Source organism: Gymnogyps californianus, chromosome 22 (genome assembly GCF_018139145.2).
Source record: "Gymnogyps californianus isolate 813 chromosome 22, ASM1813914v2, whole genome shotgun sequence".
Taxonomy (NCBI): domain Eukaryota; kingdom Metazoa; phylum Chordata; class Aves; order Accipitriformes; family Cathartidae; genus Gymnogyps; species Gymnogyps californianus.
In genome coordinates, this window is record NC_059492.1 from 324,497 (window position 1) to 352,261 (window position 27,765).

The following is a 27,765-nucleotide window of genomic DNA, read 5'->3' on the forward strand; positions in this document are numbered from 1 at the left end:
TTAACTTAAATTAGACTAAGATGCTCGAGATCAAAACCATTTCCCTATGTGTTTGTACGCTGAATAATACAATACAGCTGGATCCTAACAGAATAGCCTCTAGAGGGACTCCACAGTACATAATAAAAAGGAACAAAATTAACACCATTGTAGGCTCTGCTTCCTTCTCCACATTACATTAGAAGATTAAATTAGATCTCTGTGAATGTTTGGATACATTTCAACACTTTTTAAAAGAAAAAAAAGTTTCAAAATTAGATGCTGGTAAGTTACTGAACAGCAATTAAACAAAGAGTGCCCTTTGGGCTATCTGTAATTTCTCCTAGTTTTCAGTCTGATGTCCACAGTGCTACATGTTGGAAAGCACAAGAAATTTTGCATGAATTTGATCACTCACATAGGCAGTTATACTTTGAAAACAATGTTTTTCGCAAGAATTACCAATGAAATAATGTTTTAGGACACAATTGAATTTGAAATAGGTAATGTTTTGAATAGATTTTTGAGTTTTATTGAAATCTTACATGAACAAGAAATTGGAAATACAATCACATCAAGGAACAAATTGCCACGGCTTTGACGTTTTAAGCCAAACAAATTTTGTAGGGCAGATTTTCAAAAAGGTGTGAAGTTATAACAATTTAAAAACACAGTTAACCTACTTCTAGGAATGCAAAACATACAATCATGTTATTTTCAATACAAGAAAACTTAATTTGTTGTAATTTCTTAAAACTACTAAGACAAAGCACTAGCTTTTACTTTTATGTACAGCATACTCCTATGTAGTCTATCCCAAATCCAAAAAAAAAAAAAAAAAAAAAAAAAAAGGAAACTGTCCAAAACCAGAGGTTCTGCAAAATCATGATTGAACAGTGTGCCATTCCTGCTTTTAAACTGCTAAAATGAAGCCTAAAATGATAAAAGCATTGAAACCCCATATGGAGTTCAGGAATTCTGCAAGCCCAGTAATGTCCAAGTGCGTTTATGAAAAAAGAAAACTAAGAGACTCGAGTATATACACAATAGAGTGATTCTTCAGCCCAATACAAATGGCAGCCAATCGCTACTGAAGGATGAAACATTAAGCCAATTTTGTTTTGAAGGATGTAGAGCTATAGCCAATTCTATGTTTCCAATATTCTCAATCCCTCCTCACTTGTCTACTTCCACTGTTGCCCATAAGTATCCTGATAAAATTCCTGGTTGTCATTATTGTAACCATAGTTACCGGCATAGTCACCACCTTGCTGGAGCGGCTGTTGAGCGATGGGTTGGGAGCCCCAGTTCTGCTGGTTGTTGGTCTGACGGCGCTTGGAATCAGGCTGGTTGTACCCATCTGCCTTTCTCTTGCCTCCTACGTTGCCCCCACGGTTGCCCCTGGCTCCACGAGCACCACGTCCTCTCTGCTGCTGTGCAGGACCCCCTCTCCCACCCCTGGCTCCTCTTGGCGGTCCCATGGGTGCCCCCCTCTGTGAATAGCCAGCTCTACCTCTTGGTGGTGGTGCTCCCCGCCCCCTAGGTGGTGGAGGGGCACCTCTCCCACCCCTTCCTCCTCCTCCTCTTCCTCTTATAGCATAGCCATCATCATAGCCGTAATAGGGATCTTCATAGCCACCACGGTAGTCATGATAGTCATAACCATAATAATCATCATAATAATCTTCATAGCCATAGTAATCTGGGGGATAGCCATATCCACCTCTCCCTCCACGGCCTCTGCCTCTAATAGGAGGTGGCATGCGAGGTGGAGGGTAGTAATAATAGTCTTCATACCTATTAAGAAAAAGAAACATGCAATTATTTCTCTTCAAAAGTCTCCCAAAATAAAGTATAAATTTCTCCTTGTTGATTAACAACACACAACATGGAGAAAAGAAAAATCATTCAGGTTCTTCTAAACTAGCTCGTATTTCACAGCAGAACTTCACTCTGCAGTATTACAGTAGTGCAAGAATGAACACTCACGCAGTACTTCTGGAGGCCTGTCTGGCAGCCTGACGTTCTTTCCTTTTCTTATCCGGTGGCTTTGCTAACACTATTTCAATTTCTTCCCCTTCTATCTCTTTCCCATTCATTTCATTCATAGCCTGTACAAAAATTAGAAGAGAAACATCTAAAAATTTGTTTCCATTCAGAAGGAAACTAAAACTTACTGAAAGAAACCAGATGGTTGGGCTGCTCCAGGCTGAACTATGCCATGTGCTTCATTTCTGCGCTACTTAAACAGAATGTTACATATTATTCTTTCAAGTCCCACTTTATTCACCAGTTACAGCGAAGCAGCATTTTAAAAAAAAATATTCTCTTTATATCATAAGGTAAAAGAATGGGATTAAAAAATATTGAGCATTATTTTTTTTAAAAAAATCAGACAAGACACCATCACTTTTTATGTTCCTATATCCCCTAGAAATGTTTCAGAAATACATTGACAGACGTTCTCACTACTCACACTGACACGAACACTCACTGCACTTGTAAGCCAGGTAGAGCGCACCCACACAAGAGAAAGTATTTTCATATTTGGGCTTCCTAGCTAGTTGAATGTGCTACATGAGTGCCTCTGAGAAAATCAAGTATTTCTGAGGACACATACTTAAGGGGAAAAAAATTACTGAAACTTGGTGATCTCATCAAGTTACGCAAGAATCCTCCAGAAAAGTAACGTGCAATTTGTAATTATCAAATGCATGCACAAAGGGAACTTAATATACATACACAAAGCATGCTTAAGACTAACACCCCCCCCCCCCCCCCCCCGCAATTCTTTACCTGGAGTTATCTGCTTTGCATTTAACATTTCTGGGTATTAATATTTGCATTAACAAAGACTTTACATGTCTGTACAGCTACATGCCTCAAAAACTTTACAGATCATGGCGATCTATTTCAAAGAAGGTATGAAAATAAGTAGACACTGGAATCAATGAGCCAATTCCATGCATTCCACCCGTTAATACCATAATGCTTTCATTAAAAAACAAACAACACACCCATACACAAAAATATCTCACAAAATTCATAAACCAATTTAGCGGCCATAAATCAGTCACATGGGGCAGATGTAGTAGTATTCCAGCTTGTTTCAGAGAAGATGAGCATTAGAGATGCTCTGCTGTACTACATTTGATCTATCTTTTCTCATCTGCTACAAGTTTTCAGTTGCTCAAATCTAACAGAGCATTCAGAATTAAGGTCTACTGGGAAGGGACTGAAGAGTGTTTAAAGACATACTACAATAAAACATGTCAGGAGGTGTTGCTGACTTACCCTCTCTTGGACATGGTCTAAACCTATCCAAACTGACTTCAACTTCATTAAATATGAGTGACATTCATCCTAAAGCCAAACTCAAGAGTATTCTAAACCCTATTTTGGTGGGTACGAAAACTGTAAGCAATTAAATGGTTATAAAATTATTAATAAGATTGAGTAAAGAGCCTTTGAACTGTTTATGTAGCCACATATACCACATACAATATACTTGCTCAAGACTCCCAGGTGCAACACACTTCCTTCCCTCCTCCTTCCCCCCGTAATCTATGGATTTAAAAAACAAATGGAGTGATTTCTATAGAATTCAGTCCACTGAAGTACAAACAACAGAGATTAACAACCTTCTCAACTGCTCTTAGATACAAAGGAAGACACCTTTGAAGCTTACAATAATGTCCTCCAATGGTTAAGAAGTCATTTAGAAGAAACCTGCTAGGGAGCATGTAGAGTTAAAAATAGGTAATGCATTAATGGATTTGCTAGTGCCATTCTTCTCCCCTTCACAAGGCATTTTTTTAATTACCTTGCAATTTCTATTCAATACTTTTGTCACTCCAAAACTACATACAGCCTTTAAATAGGGGTCTTTGAGAGACAACTGATACCTTCTGCCAGTGTTTCCTCAGAAAAATTGTCTATGTTGATCTTTTTTTTTCCTCTTCTCTAGACTCTCCTGCATTGGTCTATACCTCTTTTCCAGTCTACTTGTTAACTTGCTACAGTTTTGTCCTTTGCAAGTTTCACATCCTCCTAGCTACTGAAATCATAGGAACAAAATTATTAGTGTTAAAATTCTCACAATGGGAACCTTATTAAATGGGCTCTACAAATTGTCTTATCTAGATATTTACTGTAAAGAAATTTCTTAAAATTTGTACAAAATAAACTGCTCACATCAATTTAGCTAGGAAAGAATAATCGACCTACCTTCACTGCTGCACCTCTGTCCTCAAAATGAACAAAAGCATAATCCTTCAACTTCTTTACTCTTTCCAGCTTTCCAAATTCAGAAAAGGATTTCTCAAGAATTTCTTCTGTCACAGTAGTGGCCAAGTTTCTTACAAATAAAACTTTCACCTGGTAAAAAAATGAAAATGAAAGCTGTAATCTTTGAAACTCAAACCTCAAAGGAAACTAACATAAACTAGTAAGATGTTATTCCCTTCTTCTCTGCATTAAGAAATTTTGGGTAACTTTATAAATTCTGTGCCTGTTTCAAACAACCAAAACAAAACAAAAAAAAGCCTTGTAGTTACCTGTATGAAGTTTCTACAACTTCTCTCCTTCCACAGTTCCCTTCCACGATCAGAAGAATATCCAACTTTGATTTTCTGCTTCTGGGATGCTACAAATCCCAGTAAAATTTTAGTAATAGACCTCAAGAGCAGCAAAGAGTTATCCCAAAACACAGGGATAAAAAGCGCATTATTCTCTACGCTGAACTTCACCTTCATCTCACTCTGGTATTTTACAAAATACCCACCTAGTACTCATTATCAGCAGAAGCAGATAAAGAACAGACTGATGTGCCAATCCAGTAGGATAACCCCGTACACTGCTAGTTGAAATGTGAACAGTAGGTTACAACAGCATGTTCCCAACCTCCTAAAATGGCAACTAATTTGCAGTGCTCAGACCATGCCAGTTTGCATGGCTTACTACAAAAAGGCCGTGCTTTTTGTGCCTCAAAACCGGCATCGCTTAGCTGGAACAAATCTTTGTCACTATGGCATAAAGAAATTCCTCCCAAAGCACAAGAGCATCCAGTTAAGTTTTTAATTACCTTTGCCATGACTTCTGGATCAGGTTCCTCTACTGGATCAGCCCATTCCACTGTCACAACGTTTCCCCAGACTTTTACTTTCCCACTCATCAGGCGGCGGCGAGCTTGTGCTGCTGACTTGTGATCCTCATATTCCAAGAAGCAGAATCCTCGATTCTTCTTTTTATCATCAGGTTGATGATACAAGATTACATCCACCAAACCCTCTGAAAAACAGGTCTTTAGTATTAAGCTTCAAAAGGAACGAAAAAATAATAATAATCTAGAGTCTACTCTAAAATGCCTTCACTTGTTTTTTGTAATACACAGCCTTTGAATTTAACACCTGAAAGGAGGAGGGAGCACAAGAAAAGCAAAACAAATAATAGATACCCATGCAAATTACCCAGAAACAGGTCACCTAGCACGTGAAATTCTCTGGAACAAACTTACCTCACAATTAGGCCCTGCAAAACATCAACCTGAACAGTTCACACAGTGTTAAGTTTTCTGTATTTTGTTTTACCATTTTTACATTTTTGAAAAGCAGTCAGCATTTATACGTGGGATCTCCCCTGCCTCCAGGGGAAGCTGGAAAGAATTTCTTCCACATCTCTCCAACAAGAGGAGAGATAACTAAATGAATATTCACCTTCTGTTGTCACCACTTCCCTGAAGTACTTACAAATAGCAATCCTAAAAAAGAAGCAGTAGGTTAAAACTCTCCTACAGGAATAAGAGCAAGCGATCAAGACCTCCATCTCTTATTTAAAGCAGAAGCATCCTTCCAGTGATGGGCTAACTTCTTTTCTTCCTACTTGCTGCATATACTGGGGAACAACACTGAAGAACTGGGACGGAAATTAATCTGTCATTAACTATTTCTACAATAACATTCCCTCTAAACTGATTCAGTATTCCCTCCTCCCCATCATTCCTCAACAATACATTTGTTTGAGGGTCCCCAAAAACTTCTCAGTTGTGAGAGCAGAATCTACTGTAGATCCAGTTACAAATACAGAGCCTTCAACAGGAAGCTAGAACACGTAAGAGAATCAGGACCTTCACTTTTTTTCCGAGTTCATTTGTGCTGTTTCCATCTCAAATTGTAAACCTACAACATCATTCATTTAACAATCAGTAAAATACACACTAGTCCCTTCACACTCCACCACAAAATACATTTGATATATAAAATTTCCACCAGAAACAAACTTGGAATCCAACTTGGAAATAGTTTAAGTGATAGCTGCACACATCTCTCAAATAACTAGACCTACAAAACAGAGAGACTGAATGATATTTTGGGATCAGTGTGAAAAACTCATTAAGAAGGTCTTACCTGTGACTTTACTGAACTCTTCCAATATGTTTTCTTTAGTCTTGTTCTTTGGAATTGACCCAACAAATAACCTGTTGTTTGCCACGGAGATGCACACTCCAAGGTGCTTCCCAGGACGGATTTCATAGTTGTCACACTGAGAAAATAAAAAGCCTTTCATTTGCTTTATCCACAATAATATGGATAAAAAGATCCCCAAAATCATAAAATCAGCTATTTTTTTCATGATCTACTACTTTTATACATAGCATATTGAATTCACATTGCAAGAGAATTACTAGAACTGCAGTATTTGGGTCAGCATTCACTTGGAAGAACATTGCCGAGCTTAGGTTTTCCATAGAAACTTCGAAGTTCTGCTGAATGGAAAGCTACAAAGAAACTGATGTACACGGAACAACACATACCAGATACAAATTGCATGGGGTAAATTCATTCACCGACTGTTTATCTCAAACTTGAAAGATCTTCCTAGACAACTGGTGACTGCTTCCTGTGCTGGGACTCAACGTCAGTTATTGCTGCTGTTATTAATAAGCAAATACATAGCACTATAGATACTATGAGTTCTTCCACTTTACTTGGATAGCTTTTAAACACTGAGCGTATTTGCTGCGAGATACTCAAAAGTCTAAATCAGTGTGTGACCTCATCCCTACCACTACCACCACCTGGTTCCCACAGTAGGGATTTTTTGGACCTTGTTAGTGCTAGGACTCTAATTTTACTGTTAAGTTTTAAAAAACTTCCATTAAAAAAAATTTAGCCCACTGCTTCATGCTTGTACCCACAGATGGATTACTCTGAACACCACTTTCCTGACAGGTCTTTAAAGGTACAAGAGCTCAACCTTTAAAAAAAAAAAAAATTCAAGATAGACATCTTTGTTTTAGGTAGGATTTTCAAACACAACCTAAGAGGATGGATATTTGATCATCAGCCAGCTTGTGAAAATCTCATCCAATTCTTTAAAAGCAAGTTTTCAGCCATTTTTACCCTAGCTGAGACATAGCCATACAGATGAAGAACAATACCTTCAGTAACCTTCTTCATATTCAAGAAGAACTAGAACAATGTTAAGGTACCACAGGCTATCAGACTAGATCACTTTAAGTTAAACAAAAACATTTCAGAATTTTGCTTCACATGCAACAGTGATTCATAACACAATAAAACTTTGTGTTCCAGTGCCATGAACTTAATCTGAATCTGCTTCTCAAATTATATCCTATCTTACAAAGCCATTTGACCTACAAACAATCCCATTCCCACTGCTACCTGCAAACACAAGCAGAAGGCCCACCTGGTGTAGGGAAATCAAGACTTAAAAATTTCAAGTTTATGTTCTGAAAGAACCTCACTTTTCTATCAAGGTTTAACTAGCTCCAAAATTTAGCACGTGTCTGCCCCATTTTCCTTTCCCCCAGTAGTCTGTGGAAAATATTTCACCTAAATACAAGCCTGGCCCCATTACCAGATAATGGTAGGGTGGAGGAGGTAGGGGGAAGGGAATCCAGATACAGGACTTAAGGAATATATTCACACAAATTCACTTATTTGGTGCAATATCCAGGGTATGGAGGCCAGTCTTCCATCAGTGGCACATCGTTTGCTACATCTCCTGTCACTTCAGGATCTTCCCTTTAATCTCCCTCAATCAGAAAAAATTTAAAGTAACAACTCTGAGCACCTTCAACTTGGTCAAAAAAAGAAAAAAGTTTCAAAACAATTTTTCCCTCATAAGTGACAGTAACTCATGTCCACCATCTTCAAACACCGAAACCCAGAAGCAATCAACTGCAAAAAATACATTTTGTTCACCTCCTTCAGGAAACATCCAAGTAGGTTCTAGAAAGGAAAAACAGCCTAAGCAGGGACAGGCAATTCCCAGCCCTGGAAGAGCCTAACATAACAACTGCAACTATTTCTAAATACATGAAAATATTTGATGGAACAAACACTGGAACATTTAGAGGCAATGACTCCTTCTGAAGCCTTTACAATGCAACAGAAGTGCTTGTTAAGTTTCCCTAGGTTTCGGGGTTGGTTTTTTCCCCACAGCTTCACTAGATGTTTAGGTTTTCGCCCCCCTTCTTCATACAGGATCAGCTGAATTCTGCTAAGGCAAATGAGATAAAGCATTTCACCTGTTTTGGTTCAAAGTACAAGCAGTATTTCACAGCCATATCCAAAACCTCGTGAGATACACATTGATCTGCCTAATTCTACTTCCCCCTCTCAGGCAGAGGCAAGGCCAAATGAACCAGGGCCCCAATCAGACTGCTGTCTCTCATTTTAACTCTTTAGGGGTTGCTCTGTGTCCTTTGCCAAACCGTCTAGATGCAGGCCAAGTCAGGTTTCCATGTAGTGAGCTGACTGCATGACTGCCATCGGAAAGAACTAAAGGCCACCGTGAACCATAAAGAGCAGGAGTCAGAGACCTCCTCCACAGCAGCAGCAAAGCATCTCTAATTAGGTCTTTACAGTAGGAAGGGTGATAAAACTTAAACACAGTGAAGCTTAAGAATGTATTTTCCAGTTGTAATCAAGTAAGCTCTTACTATAATCACCCAAGTTCTCCAGCAGACTGCAGTAGGCTATAGCAGACTGCAGCCCTAAAAGTAGAACCTTATTTGTACATACTAAATAAAATCAGGAGGCAATTTTTAAGTAAAATTTTGAGTCTGTCAATGGATGCTTTAATGAAACACTTCAAAGACTTCATTATCTAAGAGACTACCAACATGCTTGCTGTTTACATTATCTTGTCCAGTCTGAAGATAAGTTACTCACCAGTTTGACTGCTTCCTGTGCTGCATCTTTACTACAAAAGGTAATGAAAGCGTAACCTCTGTTTTGACCAGAAAGAGGATCCATCATGAGGCGCAGATCCCAAATTGGACCAGCTTTCTCAAAGAGTGGTACCAATTCATCTTCATACAAGTCTCGGGGAATCTTACCAACAAAAACCTAAGAAGGAAGAGGACACTTAAACAAAGCTTTTTCAGAACTCCAAACTCACTTCTAATACTTGAAAGTTCCTGGGAAAGGAAGTACATCACAGCATAAACCATCACTGCAGAAACACTGTAGCCATCACTGCAGCCAACATTATTGTATGTCCTACAAAGTCTTCTAAACGTCCCGCTGTTAATACTAGGTTTTACATGGAAAACCTGGTTTTGTTATTTATATTGAAGAGGTTGTAAATTTCCACCACTGAAGAGGTAAATAGTTCTTACCTGGTTATAATTTTGGCAACTAAAAACAAAGACTTTACAGACTATCTAGTCACATATCCTATGTTAACACAGGCCAAGCACTTCCTTGCTCTTGCAGTATTTTCAAATCATTCTGTAACCCAATCTTCATTAGAAAGCTACAGAGACAGAAAAAAACCCTACAAAAATCCTTAAATTGCCTGATGCACATTTTCCATCTTTAATATATACTGTAATCTTATTTCTAGTCTGTGTTTGCTCCAGCTTCCACCAGTTGAATGTCTTAATATTTGTCTGAGAAAATCTGGAGCCCTCATGTTTTTGTTCCTTACACAGAGCAATGACAATAAACTTTGGTAAAGTTTTGTTAAGGAGTTTAACCTCTTCAGCTGAGGTCTCCCTAGAAAGCTTCCTGCCCGCCTCCCCCCCCCCCCCCCCCCCCCCCCCCCCCCGCCAATAGTTTAATCACTGCAGCTCTCCGAGTTCTCAAAATCTCTGAATTGCTAATACAAGCAAAACATTTCAAACTCCCATGAAGATAATATTCTATTCATTTTAACTTCAAATATTGTTCTGTAGTAAAAAAAGCTAGGAGGAGTCAACCTTTTCCATCAAGGTGAGGTCTTGCCATAGTCACATCTGGTACTGAAGGCTTAGCACATAATTCCAAAACTAAAGACACTCAGAACATCCATGTAAGCATTGATATGAACAAATCCATGAGGAGAACATGATGACTCTCATTTAAAAAATGTGGAACACAAATTATTTTCCTCCAAAGGAAAGCTAGAACCTTTAGATGTTTCTTTATGTTATACAGATATTCCTGAAATTCAGTTTCCAGAACATTTCTTGCACCTAGCTTAGCCTCTCTCAGTTCAGTGTGAATGCCAACTGACCATGATTTATTTGCTATTGGGGAAAAAAAGGAATGGATTTATCATACTGAGCAAAACTTCAATGGCAGAGCCAACAGGCTTCCCCCCCCCCCCCATCTCCCTGAAAAGCTTAGAAACCCCTACAGATAGGTATTTCTATTGTCATTATCCAGAACATTTCATTCTAAAACCCATGCGCAATTTTTAAAGACAAAAAACTGATACCATCATGGAAATCCACAAGACAACTTGCTACTAAGACAGCGAAACTGTCAACTGAACTCTCCACAAACTGTAATTGTTTTTAAGCCAGTCAAAGGTAGAAAGTCTGCATTAAATTCTTTGTTTCAGACACCACTGTTCCAGCAGAAACTAAAGGTGACACACCAGAACAGACGACTTGAGAAAAAGAAAAAAATCGTAATCCAAATACAAACAAAGTCTACTTTTCCAGCTATTTACCAAAGATTTACCATCCTGAAAGCTTCCGTTTTCTCCTTTCTTTCCAGTCTCTTTGGCTCACTCTCTACAAACTTTAGAGCACCGACAATTCCACAAGACTGCTACTACAGTTCAGTTCAGGTAATACACTCAAGGAGCTAGTATGAGAAACAGAATTAAGGATTTAATTTGAATACATTCATATCTGACCTGTATTCTAGAGTAACTTCCATCTATACCAGAACGACTAGATAACACTGTGGGAGTAACTCACATCGAAGTGAATTTGCTTTGAGCCCGTCAACTTAGTATGTTAATGAACTACAACATCAATATCAGACATGACAAACACCAGGTGAACATCTTGCAAGGGTCAGAAGAAACATCGGCAGTAACTTTTTTTTAGATATGTTGATAAGCTTGAAAGTTGCTGAAATACCAAAGAACATAAATGTCAGATGTCTTGTTTAATTTTTTAGTTCCACAAGAGTACTGTGGAAAAACTTCAGAAACTGGCATTATCAGTGAAACAATATAAGAGATCTTGTCTAGGTAGGATGCAACTGCATCACTTCCGGGACTTTGCTGGAATCATTGACCATTAGACTTTCTTTTTCCAGTTTTGCTTCCTAAAGGACACGTACAAAGTACTCCATTTTACTTCTTCCTTATTACTGTTTCAGAAGATTGATTGTGAAAAGTCTTAACTAGGAAAAAATTCAATTTCAGTTTCATGAACAACTTTACAGAGCATTATCGGGGGTACAATCCACTTCTGCACTCTAGATGATGCATGCTTCACTTATTTCAACAACTGAGCCCCTTCTGTTGTCATCGCAAGCTAATATAGAAGTGTACGTCAGCGTTGCAAGAGCTTCTTCAAAACCTCTCTCCTTTTAATAGAGCTCTTCATGTGCTTTGCAGTCAATCTTTCCTAAATGCCAGATTTAAGTGTTAATTAATGTAGGCCACATGACTGCTTCATCTCATCCAAATCTACAATCTTCACTGAAAAAAAAAAAATATGGAAGTGGAAAAAAATTCTGGCACAGTGCAAAAACCTTTGAACCCCCACAGTTCTTCCAGTACAAAAGCGACATTCCATTTGTGTACTAAATCCAGCACAAGCTTTGTCTAGTTCAACTCCTGCTGAGTTTATTATACCATTGCTTCTTAAGTTAGAGTTGTTACAGTATCTGATTCTTCCCATTCAATTTATTACGGACAAAAGCAGTTTAAATTGCCCTAACATCTCCAGTAACATAACATTTTCCAGATTGCAAGTTAGCCTCACAACCCTTCTCTGACTTTTTATTACAAATTCTGACCATGCATCCAAAGAGGAGCAGATGCAATACCAACTTACCGCTCACAGAACTAAAAGTAATTTTGCATTTTTGATAACGACATTCAAAGATGATGTTTTATCATATACTTATCCAATAAATTTCAGCTCTGAAAAGGATATGTAGCAATTCCTCCATTTTATACAGTCTAAACTGTTAGTTAGATATCTAAGCTTGCACTTCATCTTAGCACATTATGGGCAAATAATCTATTCAGAGAATTTTCAAGTTTTTATTTCACACCACTGAAAAACACTGACATAGAAGTCTCTCAAAACTTTAGGAGTAGAACTTATTTTTTCTGGAGACCCCTCAAAAAACTGAAACCAATCCAGCAGTCAGTACAGGGTTAAATCAATTATTGTCTTCGTGCTAGCTGCACTGAGCTGATTTTGAAAAGTGCTTTCCCCCTATCCCTATTATAGTGGGGTAAAGGGCTGGTATTTTACAGTTACCAATGAAGCCTCCTGTTCTTCAAAACATGTCTTAAATGGTATTATATTCATTTACACCAAAAGGTGAAGGATGGAAATCAAGTACCACATCAGTCACCTCCTTAATTTTTGGTGTAACAGTAGTCTGGACAGGCCATATGCATATCAGATTTTTTTTTCACCCTCCTCTAAACAAAAAAAATATACATATATAAAAATAATGATCCTTCAGCTTTCCTCAATTTAACAACTAAAAGCATCTCAGTCAGCAGACTGAAGATCAGGAGTGAAAAATATGTATTTTAACCTGTTTAGCAAATACAGCTCAATCTCATTAGATATTACCCATAAATGCAGACACTACAGATACGATGTTGGATTTACCATCCAGCATTACCCAACTGAAACACTGAATGCTTGTCTTGTTTGAGTGAAAGCTTTATCATCGCTGACTAGTAGTGGACTTATAACTAAAATTCCTTTTGTTCCTTATACACTTAAACTCCTCCTTGCTGTGACTGAATTTAATGAAATATTTATAACATCTTCTTTCCTTGTCTTGTCTGCACTTAATTTCAAAAGTTACTGAAATTGCTATGTAGAGATTACTACTGTCTATGTGTCCTCCAATGTTGCTGAACAACTGGTTTATTTTAAACCGCAATAAGACAACTTGAAGTAGTTTTGTGTAAAAAAAAAAAAAGGAATTTAAGAATAAAAAAAAAAATTATTTTTTCAGCATTGCTTTCATACATACTTTAGTAAAATGATAAACTAGAATTAGCATAGAGCAAGCATACCTAAGCAGAGCTTGAGAAGTTATGCAAATCATCAGTTACTATCTTTCTGTTCAAGGACCCATTCTAATTATTTCCCCCTGCCAAGGAATTTATTTTTCTTCATGGCATATGAATATTCCCTTTAGAAATCATCCTTACTGTGACACTTCTAAGCATCTTCTTGACAGTATACACAAAAACTTCAGCATCTCAAAGGATGCAAAACTAATCTATGAACTGAAAGATGCTCAAGAAGTTGACCATTTTCTTAAACCTGATCTGGTGGTTTATAGAAGAATCTCCAAAAGAACTCCTGTATCAAAGACTAGTCACAACAGTGTGATTGAGAGTATTCAGTGTTTAGAGTAAACTACAAAACAACCTGCTAGGGACCAAAACCTTGAGGAATAGGTAAGTGAGGAAATACACAGCTCAAGCATTTTCATAACCAAACTGAAATTTGCTCATAGCTTGCTAGCAAGATGTACTGGTTCAATCATGACCTTGAATTTCCAAATATGCTTACTGACTAGACTTTGTCCTTCGGAAGGAAAAGGGGGTAAAAAAAAAAAAAAAAAAAAAAAAATCTTTAAAACTCTTCCGACCATCTTTAACTTTAAAAAGAACAGCTGGTGTAACGGGGGTAAGAAAAGGCAGAGAAAAAAGATCTTAGAAATTTTAAGCAAAACAAAGGAGCATTGTACAAGCCCCTTGAGGATAAGCAGTGATCAATGTTTGCAGATGCAAATGACAAAGCCAGTGTAAGAAGAGAAGGAAACACCCTAATAATTGCTTCCATTCTCATCCAATAAACACTCCCATAAACGTCTCCAAGTATCAACATCATGTGACCTCACTATAAGCAAAATGCTTTACATTGGAGCAGCAAGTCTTTAAATAAAACGAATGCTCAAGTTTAATATCAAATCCTATGGCAATTATTTTCTCCTCCAAGCTTCCACAAAGCTGTAACTACTTTGTCTTTATTACAGAATCACATTCCAAAAAGGTCCAGCTGCTCTTAAAGTCCACCCACTTGAAAAAAATACATTGGACAGGTTCACCCACATAATCCTTTCAGCAAAGTGTTCACTGTGACAAGTTGTGAACGTTCAACATCCTGAACATCTATGAGATTATTTATCAATACTTTAGTTTTACTGCACAATGTTCAAGTACATATTGAAAGAGAGTTAAAGCTACAGTTAACATGTAATAAATTCCACTATGTTTTAAAAAGACAAATTAGTTGGTGTATAAATATTTACAGTAGAAAGATCTCGTACTTCTTGGGGGGGAAAAAGTCTACCTAGTATGTATCTTCTTGAAATCAGTAACAGTACTTGGGTATCCTTAAAAACCAGAAGTTTGCCATTACTGACACCAGTGACAGCTCTGGCATCAACATATCTGAGCTGGCACAAGCTATGACAGCTTCAGTATTATTTAAATAAATTTCAAACACAAAAGATTCACTGCCACAATCCAAAGGGATACATCTTGTGTTTTTTCATATTTTTACCCACAATATTAGAAAAGAGGCATTTACACTCCTGTATAACCAGAGCTGTTGAGGACAAAAGAGAAGTGTTCTCAAAAGCTTAAGAAAAAAAAAAAAAAACAAACCAAAACATACCCACCTCATTCTAGGGAAAAAAAAGTGCCACAATAATATCCAATCACTTGTGTTCAAACATGCTCTGCCTAGTCTACCAAATCATAAGGTCATGTTTAAGTTGTTGATTACTATGTCTCAGAGCTCAACAGAAAGACCTAAAGACTAAATTTAATAAAGCATACAACAGTTTCAGCAACGTGTTCAGCATCTCAGCCAGCCAAACCATGCAGCAGGTCTAAAGCAGTAATCAGTCTTTAAATCCTACAAAATGCCAGCAATAAATTAATTTGGTAGAGGTATGGTTTCTATAACTAGTTGGCTGAGGTTTGCTACAGCCTCTAATGCTGATTCATGGCAGAAGCATTTATGTTCTTATCTTAAGGGAGTTTCCACAAGTTACCCCTTCTAGCAAGCTTCAGGAAACTGAAAAGTATAAAAACATACTCTTAATAGTATTAAAGCACAGCCAACTTTACAGCTTTCCTGTGACTTCCGAAAGAGGCTACGATAGGACAAAATACTTAAGATGAGTATTTTCAGTCATGAATAGAATAGTTCAGTTGGAAGGGAACTACAATGATCACCTAGTCCAACTGCCTGACCACTTCAGAGCTGACCAAAAGCTAAGGCATGTTATTAAGGGCATTGTCCAAATGCCTCTTAAACACTGACAGGCTTGGGGCATCGACCACCTCTCTAGGAAGCCTGTTCAGTGTTTGAACACCCTCTCGGTAAAGAAATGTCTCCTAATGTCAGTGAGGCACAGTGCAATTAAATAACACTTTATACCATCACATAATCACCCTGGCAGCACCACTAAGTTGGTAAACAACTTCTAAGCCACCTTTCTGAATGCAGAAATGCAAAAATTTACAAAAGAAAACAAGCTACATGGACTCTTCCAGTGCGGTAGTTTCACTATCAGTCCACGCAAGCATCAAGGATGTTTTCATGTAGATTGAAACAAAAGCAAAGAAACAACTCCTTAATAATTACTAATCTCAGTTGTCCTCTCCAAAACTTTGTATGTAAGTATCTTTATACAATATCCAAGTCTTTTTCACTTTCAGCGCATTGCATGAAATAAACCTTGCTACTGTCGCTTAAATTCCATTGATGTTGTAAACAGAGTCAAATACCTTTGAGTCATGCTTTTACCTATCTATACAGCTAATACCTACATTGGTCACTTTTTAAGTGACAGACCATAAACTTTACGGTGAACCATGAAGTCTGACAATTTAAAGATCTATTTTACATTTTAATAAATTTTACATAGCCTTTCCTAGTATATTCCACCTGCTTTTCCCCCCTCAACCTATTATCCTGTCTTGCAGAAAGACTGAGACACACATAGAAGAATGCTTTCCTCTACAATACTTTAAACTTTCACTTGTAATATAGTTTATTTTCAAGTATTTATTTACCAGTTTGCACAAACATACAAAACAACAATCAGATTAGTCTGTATATACTAACCTCTGTTCCAATACCAGGCTGAACACCAGAATATACAGTATCTGGAGGAGGGCCCCCATATTTCCTCTGTCCTGTAGTTACATCCAAAGTGTAACCAGTCCTCTCTAGCAAAGCCTGAAAAAAAATTGTCACATTAGCTACGGGGCGGAGGATAGTGGGTTAAAAACATAAAGAATAAAAAAGCATCCTAAGGTAAGCATTTCCTTATCTGCTCCTTGCCACTTTTGATAACAAGGTATATATGGACAGACTGAACCTACAAAAAAACCCTGTTATTTTGGGGGTTTCAGAAACCACCACCACAAACAGCAACATTTGTTTTATACTACAAGATCACTGGAAAGAACTTGTTTTTCTTTTCCCTTATTTTCCATTGTATATGTAGTACCCCAAGAACTCCAGAACACCAGCCAACTCTTTTCACCCACTCTGTACTTAGGTTTTTGCACAACAGAAGAGTTTCATAATATACTAATACCTTGTTGAAATGTCCAATCAGTCTCAAAGTAACTTTATGAGTGCGTAAAAGCTTTAAGATAAAAGGACAACTAAGACAATTCCTAAATAGGTACCAATGTTTTCATAGACCTTACATAACACTAAGTTCATACATTTTGGCAATTGTGTAATCAGGAAGATCTGCATTTCAAACAACCACTCTCTCTTTTGAATCTCTATCATGCATACATTTCTTTAAAGCCCAGTGTGAATATACTTATCCAGATAGTATTGATGCTTTTTAAGTACATTCAAAATTACTTCAGTCTGTGTACAGGCAATATATCAGGTAGTACAGAATAATCAGTATTTTCTAAATGTTACCTTAATCTTTGCTTCATCTGGTCCCTTCGTTGATTCCTGTACTTTGCTGCCTTGTTTCTCTCTTTGCCTGTAGGTCTTCATAACTCCACATAAAAATGCACTTTTGTTCTGTAGATACAATTTACAAAATAATTCAATTGTGTGTATGACAAGCCCTGGGAATCCACTGAATCTTATACTCCATACCATGAGGTCACTATATCAAGCCAATGCAATAAACAAAATATCAAAAAAATCCTTTAGAAAAATGGAACAATTAATTGAACAAATTTGTCAGACTGAAAAAATCATCAGATTCCAGACAGTATTTTTACCTTATTTTCTCAATTGCACACTCATTTTTATTATCTGGGAGCTTTTGCTTTGCACTCAAATACCTGCACATTTAAGGCAATTTTTAACAGTCTTGCGATTTGGGTTTGAAATATAAGAATACAGCAATGTCAATGAATTTCTAAGTTACAACTCTCCTGCCAATAGTGCCAGAACACTATTTATGCTTATGTGCTCACACTCCTGGAGCTCTCACCTTACCTGTACATGCGACAGGTCACTTTCTTTAAACTGCTGTAATACAGAGAGGGCTCCTTCTTCATTAAATTCCCTAAGAGCATCAATTGCTCTTTCATCAAGATCGACATAAGCTACCAACCCTAAAAGTTAAAGATAAAGAAGTTACAGATTTTCTATTGAATTTCACACAAACTAAGAACTATGCAGTTTGCTTTTAAAGTCAAAAAGTTACGTTCCATAGCAACAGAATTATACATTTAATATAATTACATATTCCTACACAAGCATATGAAAGAACATGAGTACAACAATGAAAAAAGTTAAATTAAAATGTATATACCTAAGCACTAACTGATGTGCAAGATTATACCCCATGTGTAACAGTTTTCTAACATTCAGGAATCCAATCTGCTGCATAAGAGCAGTATTACACACCAGGGTTTGAAACAATGAACTCTGGCTCACTTCTAATAATTTGGATTTTGTTTGTTTGTCTTTCGTTTTAAGTTTCACACTTCCTTCTCTTGAATGGAGCTGTTTTAGAGTAAGCTGACACGTGAACATTACAGGTATCCTACTGTACATGAAAAGGGAGCTACCTAACTGACGATCAAACACTTATGAACCTCTACCCCACAAAATATTAGGAAGTAGAATGGTTTGTTCACTCTTTCCTCCAACTTCAAAAAGCAAAAATCAGTGGACTTCCTATATGTCTAAAATAAATTTTTTTTTTTACTCATTTTGTTGCTCTATGCAGTTCCAAGAGCCAGAATTCAAAAAAGTACTATTTTGAGACCTGCTATGTACCCGAAAAGGCTAATGTTAATTTTACAGGTACAGACTCCCCCAAGAAACACTGGACCAGTTCTGAAGCACTTTTTCTTTTTAAGGGTCTTTACAGGTTATTTCTTTCCTTTTGTAATGCACTTGCGTAAGCTGTGGAGTGTGAGAAGTATAGACTTCAAGATTTGCACTTTTTAAACTACACAGTGAAATTTAGGACAGATACCAAGAACTCCACACACTTTGCAACAGCTTGATCTCCAAAATACACAGATTATTTAACTGCTACTTGATTTCAAAAATGCACAGTAGTGCCAAGCCCAAGGACTACATTTCAGAAGTGATCCTGCATATTGGAAGGCACCTGTATCTTTCATATCTTTCACCTCAGCAGATTAAAAATGTCTAAGTTCAACCCCAAATTTAGGTGTCAAAAGTAGTTTGCTTCACTGACAAACCCCTGCACAATGCAAACATCTTCAGTGGCATTAAGGAAGTGTGAATAAATGTTTTCAGGCTACTCATGCAGTGGAATTATACTAGGTAGTCAGGTTCTGGGCTGAAAAGCTTTTAAGTCCCTTGAGAACTCCTCACAACACAACCTAACTGCAACACGTGTTAGAGCCCCACAAGTTCCTCTGCCCAGGCATTTACACCTTCTCTCAAACCATCAAGTGCACATCATTGTGACCCACAGTTAGAAAGTGCATGTCTAAAGCCAATAAAAGCTGGTAAAGGCTTGATGAAAGCTCACTGTGAATGACTTCCAAAAGACATCACCCACGTGAGCCACAGTATCATACTGAAGATTGATAAGGTATTGTTTTTGAACTGCCTTCACTTGATCAGTGGAATTTGACTCTTTTCAACAAAAACTGTCATCTTGCCACCAAGGCATTCAAGATCAGCACATAGAGCAGTTCTACTGCTTCTTGTAAATCTGTTCACAGAACACACTCTAAACAGGAAAAGGAAGCCTCTATCTATAGGACAAAATAAGGGGGTTACAAAAACAAAATAGAAAAACCTTTGTATATAAAGAAACCTCTGTAGAAGCTGCAGAGACCACTTGCTACCAGCAAGGTATTACTCAATTTGCTAGATAGCTTAGTGCTCAACTTTGTTGAAAAGCAGTTAGTGTTAAACTGAACACTTCAGTGTAATAACCAACATGGATTAAACTGTCCACTCAGAACTAGAGAGAACAAAAAAATCCACAGGCAGACTCAATTCAAATGTAGTCCCAGGCAAGACAAGCTAGTTGCTTCCCTCACTAAGTCACCTATCCAGCCTTTGAGTGTTTAAGAACCACTGTGAGGAGTTGACAGTAGAAAAGTAAAAGCAAAATGATGATTCGGATTGAAGGAAAAAAAAAAAAATATGTACAGTTTAGTATGCTCAAACATACATCTTTATTTGACAACGTCTAAGAAACTAGTGCTCTGTGCCCTAACGCAACTAAGATATCACATACAACACTAAGGATGTGTCAAGTAATTAGTCAATGTCAAACCCAATTTGCCTTTAGGGAAGTCAAAGTAGCAAAACATTCAGAGCTACACAGATCAAAAACAATGAATTTTTAAACCTTAATCTATAAAAATTTGAAAATGGTATGCCCTCACTTTCATAACCAGTCAGAAACAAGAAATGCATATTATACCTGTCTGAAATATTTCATCAAGTCTCTCTGCCACCTTCTGTGGGAGGCCTGCCTCTATCAGTGTCTTGTAGTGTTCTGTGTGAGTTACACTGGAAGTATCCATTGGTTCTTCCTCTTCTTTTAACTGTACCGCATTACCATTCACCTGATTAGCCATTTTATTATGCTGCTGGAAAAAATTCAGGAGCTATATTACAATAAGCCAGAAATAACTAGTTTGTAGGACAATGCATGATTTATCTAAACTAATTTGTATACATGCTGCAAATGACCTGTATCAAAAGTTTTATTTAATACTTTTTGGATGCAGCTGATCTAAGTTTCAAAAGAAAGTACAACCCTTAATACTGTGGAAAATGTACATGGAAGAATTTACATAATTTTAAAAAAAATGTACTTCATGTACATAACGATGTCTAAACTTTAGATTGCTGATTGTCAGTAAGTTAACTGGTTACCATAGCAGCTAGAATGTACGGGGATACGATAACAACATCCTTCAACGAAGAATCAGAAGAGCTAGTGCTATTTTCATTTCCCATTCCTCTACTTTTAAAACAATCGTTTAAAATGTAGTGAACACATAACCCTGCAGGGTAGCTTAATGTACAAAAATGTCAATACTTGTTTGCTAATTTTCACTTTCTTGGCTTGTTGCCATGTCTTCCTTCAAACCCAACATGCTGCATAAGACTAGCCAAACACTTTCTCACGACACTGTCAGAACTCAGTAAGGACAGAAAGAGAAAAATTGCACTCTAATGCACATTATAATTTGAAGCTGCAACTGAACTGTTTCCATGCTTTCAGTTTTACTCAAATAGGAGCTCTACAAATCACAGCTACTTTTTTTATAATATAAAACTTATTGGTTTAAAAGGAAGCCATGACTGCAGCATCTTCAGTTCTTACATTAATAAAAAGACTTGCTTTCAGAATTAACAAACTGATTCCAAATATGTGCACCGAAAAATGCACAACTATCTTCTCAGACAATTCCAGTGGGCTTTGCCCAATTCATTAAAAACAGTTTCAATTTCTCAATTAGCCAGCCAGCTGATATTTAGTACTCTCAAATAAAAAGGCTGACAAGAAACAATTCAACTACCCAGCAGAGAACATTAGGATGATCAGCTGTTAAGTTCAGAAATGAAATGAGCCTTGGGCTTTAAAAGATAGGGAAGAAATCGATGATCAGCAGTGAAATGATAACCAGATAGACATATGCAGCATGGTCAGAGCAATGCAATTAAGTACTGGAATACAGGTATGAAGATGATTCAAGAACAGTTTTTTTTTAAAACGCTGAAGCCTTAAGCTATTTACTATGCTGCAAAATGAGTCTCCAAACATAACCACACCTCTAACAGTCACCTGTATACCCATCCCTTCTAGACTACAGCTCACGAACTTTTTGGAAGATATCCTATGAAGATTTGCAAGCTTGAGCAAGGAAAAAAAAAAAATAATCATTTTTCTTCAGACAGAAAAGTAATGATTTTACTAAAGCTGTCTTGACTTGAAGGGCAATTTTAGAGAGATGTAACGCAGCCTCACATTGTTCTCTGTCAGATGCCACTTCTTCATGCAATCAGGGAGGAAAAGAAAGGAAGTTTTCTGTAGCTACATAGCGCATATATACACACACACATTCTGTTACTTGACGAAGAGAAACTGCTTTCTAACCAATTCAGTTTACTTAAAAGCAACCATGATTATAGCCTAATTACAGATGAAAAAAAAATGCTACCTGAAGACTACAATAACGCTTACCTATCATTACAAGTATTAACTGACCTTTCAAAACACTAACTGAACATGAAGTTTCTATAGGTTACAAAAATCATGGAAAACAAAAATCAGCTAGATGTCTGCTTCCTAGATAGCCTCTGCAAGATCTCAAATTTAAAACAGTGCAAGGCAGAGGGAGTTTAGTAAAGCTGAAAATGCTTTGGGTACAGTATGATTCTCAATCCCTCTTCTCAAAAATGCATAGGATGATATACACAAAAAAGATATACGGAGGGGATTATTTTTGCGTTCACCTTTTTACTGCCTTATCAAATCAGTTACTTACACTTATTGTCTTCTCTGTACACAAAAAAAAAAAAAAAATCACCAAGAACTATGAGGCTAAGCCAATACACAAATATGGAAGAGTTCTACAAGTACCTTCTAAACTTCAATGGCTTATGGTGATGGTCCCAGGCATTTTTTTTGTGAAGTAGCTTTCAAGTGTCACATACCCAAAAGTTTAGCACTGTTCTCAGTGTTGCCTATAACTGAACAAAAGGTTGACAGCTATTCTGTGTCCAGGCAGAAACACCTCATCTGCAGTTCAATAACTCAAACTTCTGACAGGCAAGATTTGCAGCCTAACAGCATGAAAAGGTATCTACCTTCATCACAAACATACACCAGTGTGTGGAGCAATATCTAACCCCTAAGTATCAGATTACTACACAGCACCACAGCTGATCAAATGCTTTTTTAAGTAGGCTTTTAGACAATGTAAATTAAGTCTCAGCATTTTAATTCACTAGCTGTATGGTTTATTTTTCCTTAAGGATTAGTATCGTCATACAGAACTTAAGTCAAATGCAGTGCATGTTCACCAGCCAGAAAAGTTCAGTTTCAGTTTTCAAATTTTAGCTATTTCCTGTCACACAAACTTAATTTAAAAGACTTTCTTAAAGAAATTTACTCCAGAAAATTTTGAAGTGACTTAGCTGTCAAAATATTCAGGTCCCAACAGCATCCAGAAGAAATATATTTCTTTTCACAGTTATAGTAATAGATTCCCTGCTGGCTTTGCAAGCTTGGCCTGAAATCTGAGATTAGACTGACTTTTCTTCCTGAATAATCACCAACAAGCAAAATTACATCTCTTACAATACTGAATCTGCACCCTGAGTTCAGCAGAGATACATGGGTGAAATTCATAGCTGAAAAAGATTGTTTAGATCTCCTTCTAGATAACATCAGCTACATGTAGCTATCAAGAAAAACATTTTTAAACTGAATTTTATCAGTCAGGAAAAAACACAATGATTTCATTAACATTTTTTTTCCTCCTCTAAAAAAATATTAAAAGCATATTAAAGAAAAAGAGGAGTGATATCATGTTTGCATGCGCAGTGTGTCCATGTGACTCAGCCTATGACAGGCCAGGCCACACAGAAGAGCACTCGCACGCACTCAAGAGTTTTTCAGCTGCATTAAGTAACTCAAATATCTAGAAAAGAGGGAGACTGGTTGAATCAAAAAGATTTTAAGTGTGGATTATAAGTAAAGGATTATGTATATTAGTATGTGTGGGATATGTATTTGTTTTTAAAACATGCAGAAATGGATGAATTTAAAACAGTGTACAGAAAACTTGCTTACCAAATGAGCAGCAGTAATAAACACACATTGGGGGCAACTTTACATAGGCAAGGAGAATTTCCACTGGTGCCTGAGAGGTTACCTAACTTTACCACCTCAGAACTGTGTGTACAGGGAAGGGGAGGATTGTCTTGTTTCAAACTTCACACTGTTGTTGCCAACAATGTTTTTCTGAAGACCATGACTACTTCACGATATAAAACACGTTTTTAGCCATCCACTATCTTTCAGCTAGAAAACCTGCATCTCAAAAGAGTAATCTGCAAAGTGACTAGTCCCTTTTTTAAGCTCTAATCATACGACAAGTAGGAGGTTAAAAGTACAGGTGCTTCTAAATTACCCAGAAACAACCTTCTTTTTCATATTTAATAACTCAAATGGCTCAAATAGTATTTTTCCTAGGGAAAAAAAAAAATTAACACGCACCTGAGCCTGACAGCATATGGCATCTTGAAAACAGAAACTTGATCTCAGCCTCAATTCGACAACCACTGGTTAAACAGCCATGATGTTACTATTCCCTGTATTTTACACCATGCCTCTAACAGAGGTTGCCACCCACAGACTATCTAAGTATAACTCTATCCAATTAATTATAAATTCACAGTCAAGTTAACTCAAAACATGCTTAGTAACAGCTTAAATGAAAGGATTGGCAATTTCTGGCAAAGGGACAATATCTCGAACTACCATAACGAACTTCATAGTGATTATACATCAATACTGTTTTCAGCCTTCTGCTATGTAACTTTTCATTTCACGGAGGAACTAAACTTGCTTAGCTCAGGTGCACAGGAAGCGTAACCAATTCATACATAGGAACTCCGCACCAAAGTCATTCAACTTGCTTATGTTACTATTCCTTCTGTCCAATATATTATCTCTGTCAAGCATTTAAGTGGTACCACATTAAAAATAGCATTGAGGGGGAAGTCTTTTTTGGGAGGGGTTGTTTGTTTTTGTTTTGTTTAACAAACCACAAGAAAACAAGTGAAGTCCCTATAGTTATGCCTTACACTTCAAGAACGGTCTTGTCAAAACAGGAACATAAGAAACACATGAGAGGGGAAGATAAGAACTCACATTAAACGACTGAACCGGGGATTTATTAAAGCCTCACTTGTTCACAAACATTACTGGCACATCCCTTTATTTTTTACATGAAGGCATTATAGCCACTTCTTTTGTACCATAGCTTATTCAATCACAGAAAGTACATTTTAATAGCTTAATTATGATATACTAAGTGTTTATTAGCATGAATACAAGATGACTTGTTTTGAAGTTATCACACCCTGAAGACCTTTACACATTAGCCAGGTTTCCATTCCAGCATTTCAGTGGCAGACTATCTTTACGACGAAGTGTAGTTAGCACCCTCACCCCTCCAGCACAGAGTTCTGAGCCTTTCCCACTCCATAACCCCATGGAATGAAAAAATCTGAGAACCTCCATCACGATGCTAAGCAAGAGACTAGCACAGCCTGTACAGAAACTATGCTTCAGTATCTACACAAGTATCATCGGGAGATGACTTTACCACAACAGGTTAGCAAAGTGCACATCAGTGCCATTAAAATACAACACTGACTGCATCAGCAGCTACTACATTTTGCTAACCTGAACCACAAAGTCTGTACATGCTCATTTCTAACTGGAGTTGGCCATTCATAGGTTGTTTGGGTTGTACAGAAGAACATTTGCGGCACTCCAAAGCAACACTTCAACAAAAATGAGCTTTGTTCTGATGAATTTAACCTCAAAGAATTTTTCTGATCTTTGCCTAAGAAAGCAGGGAGTACTGCTTTTTTTGACAAAACTAGTGAGTATTAGCAGGAGGCTCAAATATTGTTCCAACAGTGTTCACATCTAAACAGAAAAACTGACAGGTAAGGATACTAAGTACTCATGGGAAATACAGTTTCTAGGATACAAAATTATCAAGCAGACTCTGCTAGTTTGCAAACACCGCAGTTTGCATAGATAAAAAAAAAAATATTGCACTGCAAGATGCAGAATTCTGGTTAGATTACCTTTACTTTTAGAAGACATGTAAAAAAAATCAGCGTTAAACTAAGTGTAATCTCAAAGGAAAAAAAAAAGAAAAAAACAGTTTCATGAGCATTAACATCCTTCGCAGCACAAACTGCTGGCGGGATCCTTTAGTGTAGTATACGGCAGAAAGGGAATCCAAGCAACTTTTTCAAAAAGAGTAGTCCAGCATAGCTCAAGTACATAATTAGCCACTTTCAAAAACTGACAGGTAACAAGGCCACTAAGACCCAGTAACTAGAGCCTTATTTTAAAAATAATACTAATAATGATGTATTTAACTAAAACGTTTGAAGATTCGGTAAAGGCCTTTGGTAGAAGATCATTTAAGAAAAACAACGTCTTAGCAACAAAATTCTGGAGAATTTCTTCTTCGGAGCATTTGACAGGTGTTACTCTCTCAACCAAAGTATTAAGCGCGAACCTGAGTGCTGTGAGTAGGTGCAGTGCGGTTTTCCCTCCCTACAGCCGCCTCTATCACCACATACGCTACGCAAGATTTTAGAGCGCGCTGCAACAGCTATGCGTTTTCTGCTGAAAGCTTTCTTCGGTCCCCGCAGGCATACCGCAGCGCAGGTCGGACCGCAGCCGCGGACGCTGCCCGCCAGGGCGCCTGACCTGTTCCGGTATCGCAGCTCCGCAGCGCCGGGAGGGGATCGAGAAGGGACCCGACTCCCCGCGCAGCGGACGCACCGCCGCTGCCCCTCGCAGCAGCGCCGCGAGAAGAGCGCGTCCCGGCTCCCCGCCACATGCAAACGTCCTCCGCACGGCCGGGCGGAGCGGGGGCAGCCCCTGCCCGCGGCCGCGCCGCCCTCCCCATGCAGGGCCCGCGCCGGGCCGGGCCGGGCCGCCCCGCGGCGCCGAGCCGCCCTCCCCCGCCAGGCCGCAGGGCCCGCCCCCGGGCCGCTCCCCGGCGCCAGCTCCCGCGCGCGGCCGGCCCGCCCGCCCCGCCGCGGCCTGCGGAGCGGACACGCCGCGGCCGGCGCCCCGCGACGCCCCCGCCCCGCTCTCCTACGCGGCGCGAGCGCCCCGGGCCCGCCTCCGCCAGCGCCGGGCCTACCCAGAGTCCCGCGGCTGCCGGCCCCGCCGCGGGGCCTACGCGGGGGCCCTCGCCCCCGGCCGCGGAGCGCCCCCCCTCCACGCGAGGCGGCCCCCCGGCGCCCCCGGCGCCTCCCGGGGACTCACCGGAGCGGGGCCTGCGCGGCGCAGCTCGGGCCCAAGCAGCGACGGCAAATGGCGCGCGCTCCTCCTTCTCCTCATGGACGGCGGCGCGACCCCGGCAACACGCGGGGTTTCCCGGAACTGTTTCCAGGGACCACTGCTTCACCCACTCAGGAACTCACGCTCTGGACGAGCAGCCGGCGGCGCCTATGAGACCTGGGAGGCGGGACGCGCCGTTCCTCCCGAAGGCCAATGAGAGGGAGGCGCCGTAACCAATCGCGCAGCACCTTCAACCCGCCGCGCCGGTAGGGCCGGAGCTGGGGCGATTTAAAGGGGCAGCGCCGCCCGTGGCCTCCGAACAAAGGGAGCGCGGGGAGCGCGGGGAGCGCGCGGGGCCGCCCCCGCCCCCGCCCCTCCTCTCCCGTGCGGCGCGAGGGCGGGCGCCGCCCCTGCGGCCGGGCGGAGCCGGCGGCGGAGCCTCCGCCTGAGGGGAGCGGGCCCGGCGCCGGCTCCCGGCGGGCCCGGCCGCTGCCCGGGGCCGCTCCGAGCCGGGCCCGGGGCCGCCGGTGCGGGGGCGCCGCCCGGCGGGGTTAACCCCGGCCCGGGGGGGCGGGCGGCGGGTGGAGCAGCCGCTCTGCGGGCCGGGCCCGGCCCAGCCTCTCCCGGGCGCTGCCTCCTGCGCTGACGCCCCCGTCCCGCGGGTGGCGGCGCCGGGCTGGCCGTGGGACCGGCCGGGGCAGCGGTGGGCACGGGCGTTGGCGCAGCACTCTCCGCCCGTGGTGCCTCGTGCTGCCGGGCGAGG

General features: G+C 39.5%; 1 protein-coding gene across 2 annotated transcripts; it reads right to left on the reverse strand.

Annotated features, from left to right (window-relative positions):
- Positions 1-836: 836 nt before the first annotated feature.
- HNRNPR (heterogeneous nuclear ribonucleoprotein R) lies at positions 837-27,052 on the reverse strand. Of its 2 annotated transcripts, none has more exons than XM_050909821.1 (11): positions 26,988-27,052; positions 20,364-20,532; positions 17,936-18,054; positions 17,402-17,509; positions 16,580-16,693; positions 9,177-9,353; positions 6,384-6,519; positions 5,063-5,268; positions 4,207-4,356; positions 1,969-2,090; positions 837-1,776 (listed from the first exon to the last, which is right to left on the reverse strand). In XM_050909821.1, exons 2-11 carry the CDS (start codon positions 20,518-20,520, stop codon positions 1,164-1,166), a joined length of 1,902 nt encoding a protein of 633 aa, XP_050765778.1. In that variant the 5' UTR covers positions 20,521-20,532; positions 26,988-27,052; the 3' UTR covers positions 837-1,163. The 2 variants fall into 2 exon arrangements, with proteins under 2 accessions (XP_050765778.1, XP_050765779.1); XM_050909822.1 differs by having other exon boundaries at positions 20,364-20,529; positions 26,988-27,050.
- Positions 27,053-27,765: the final 713 nt, after the last annotated feature.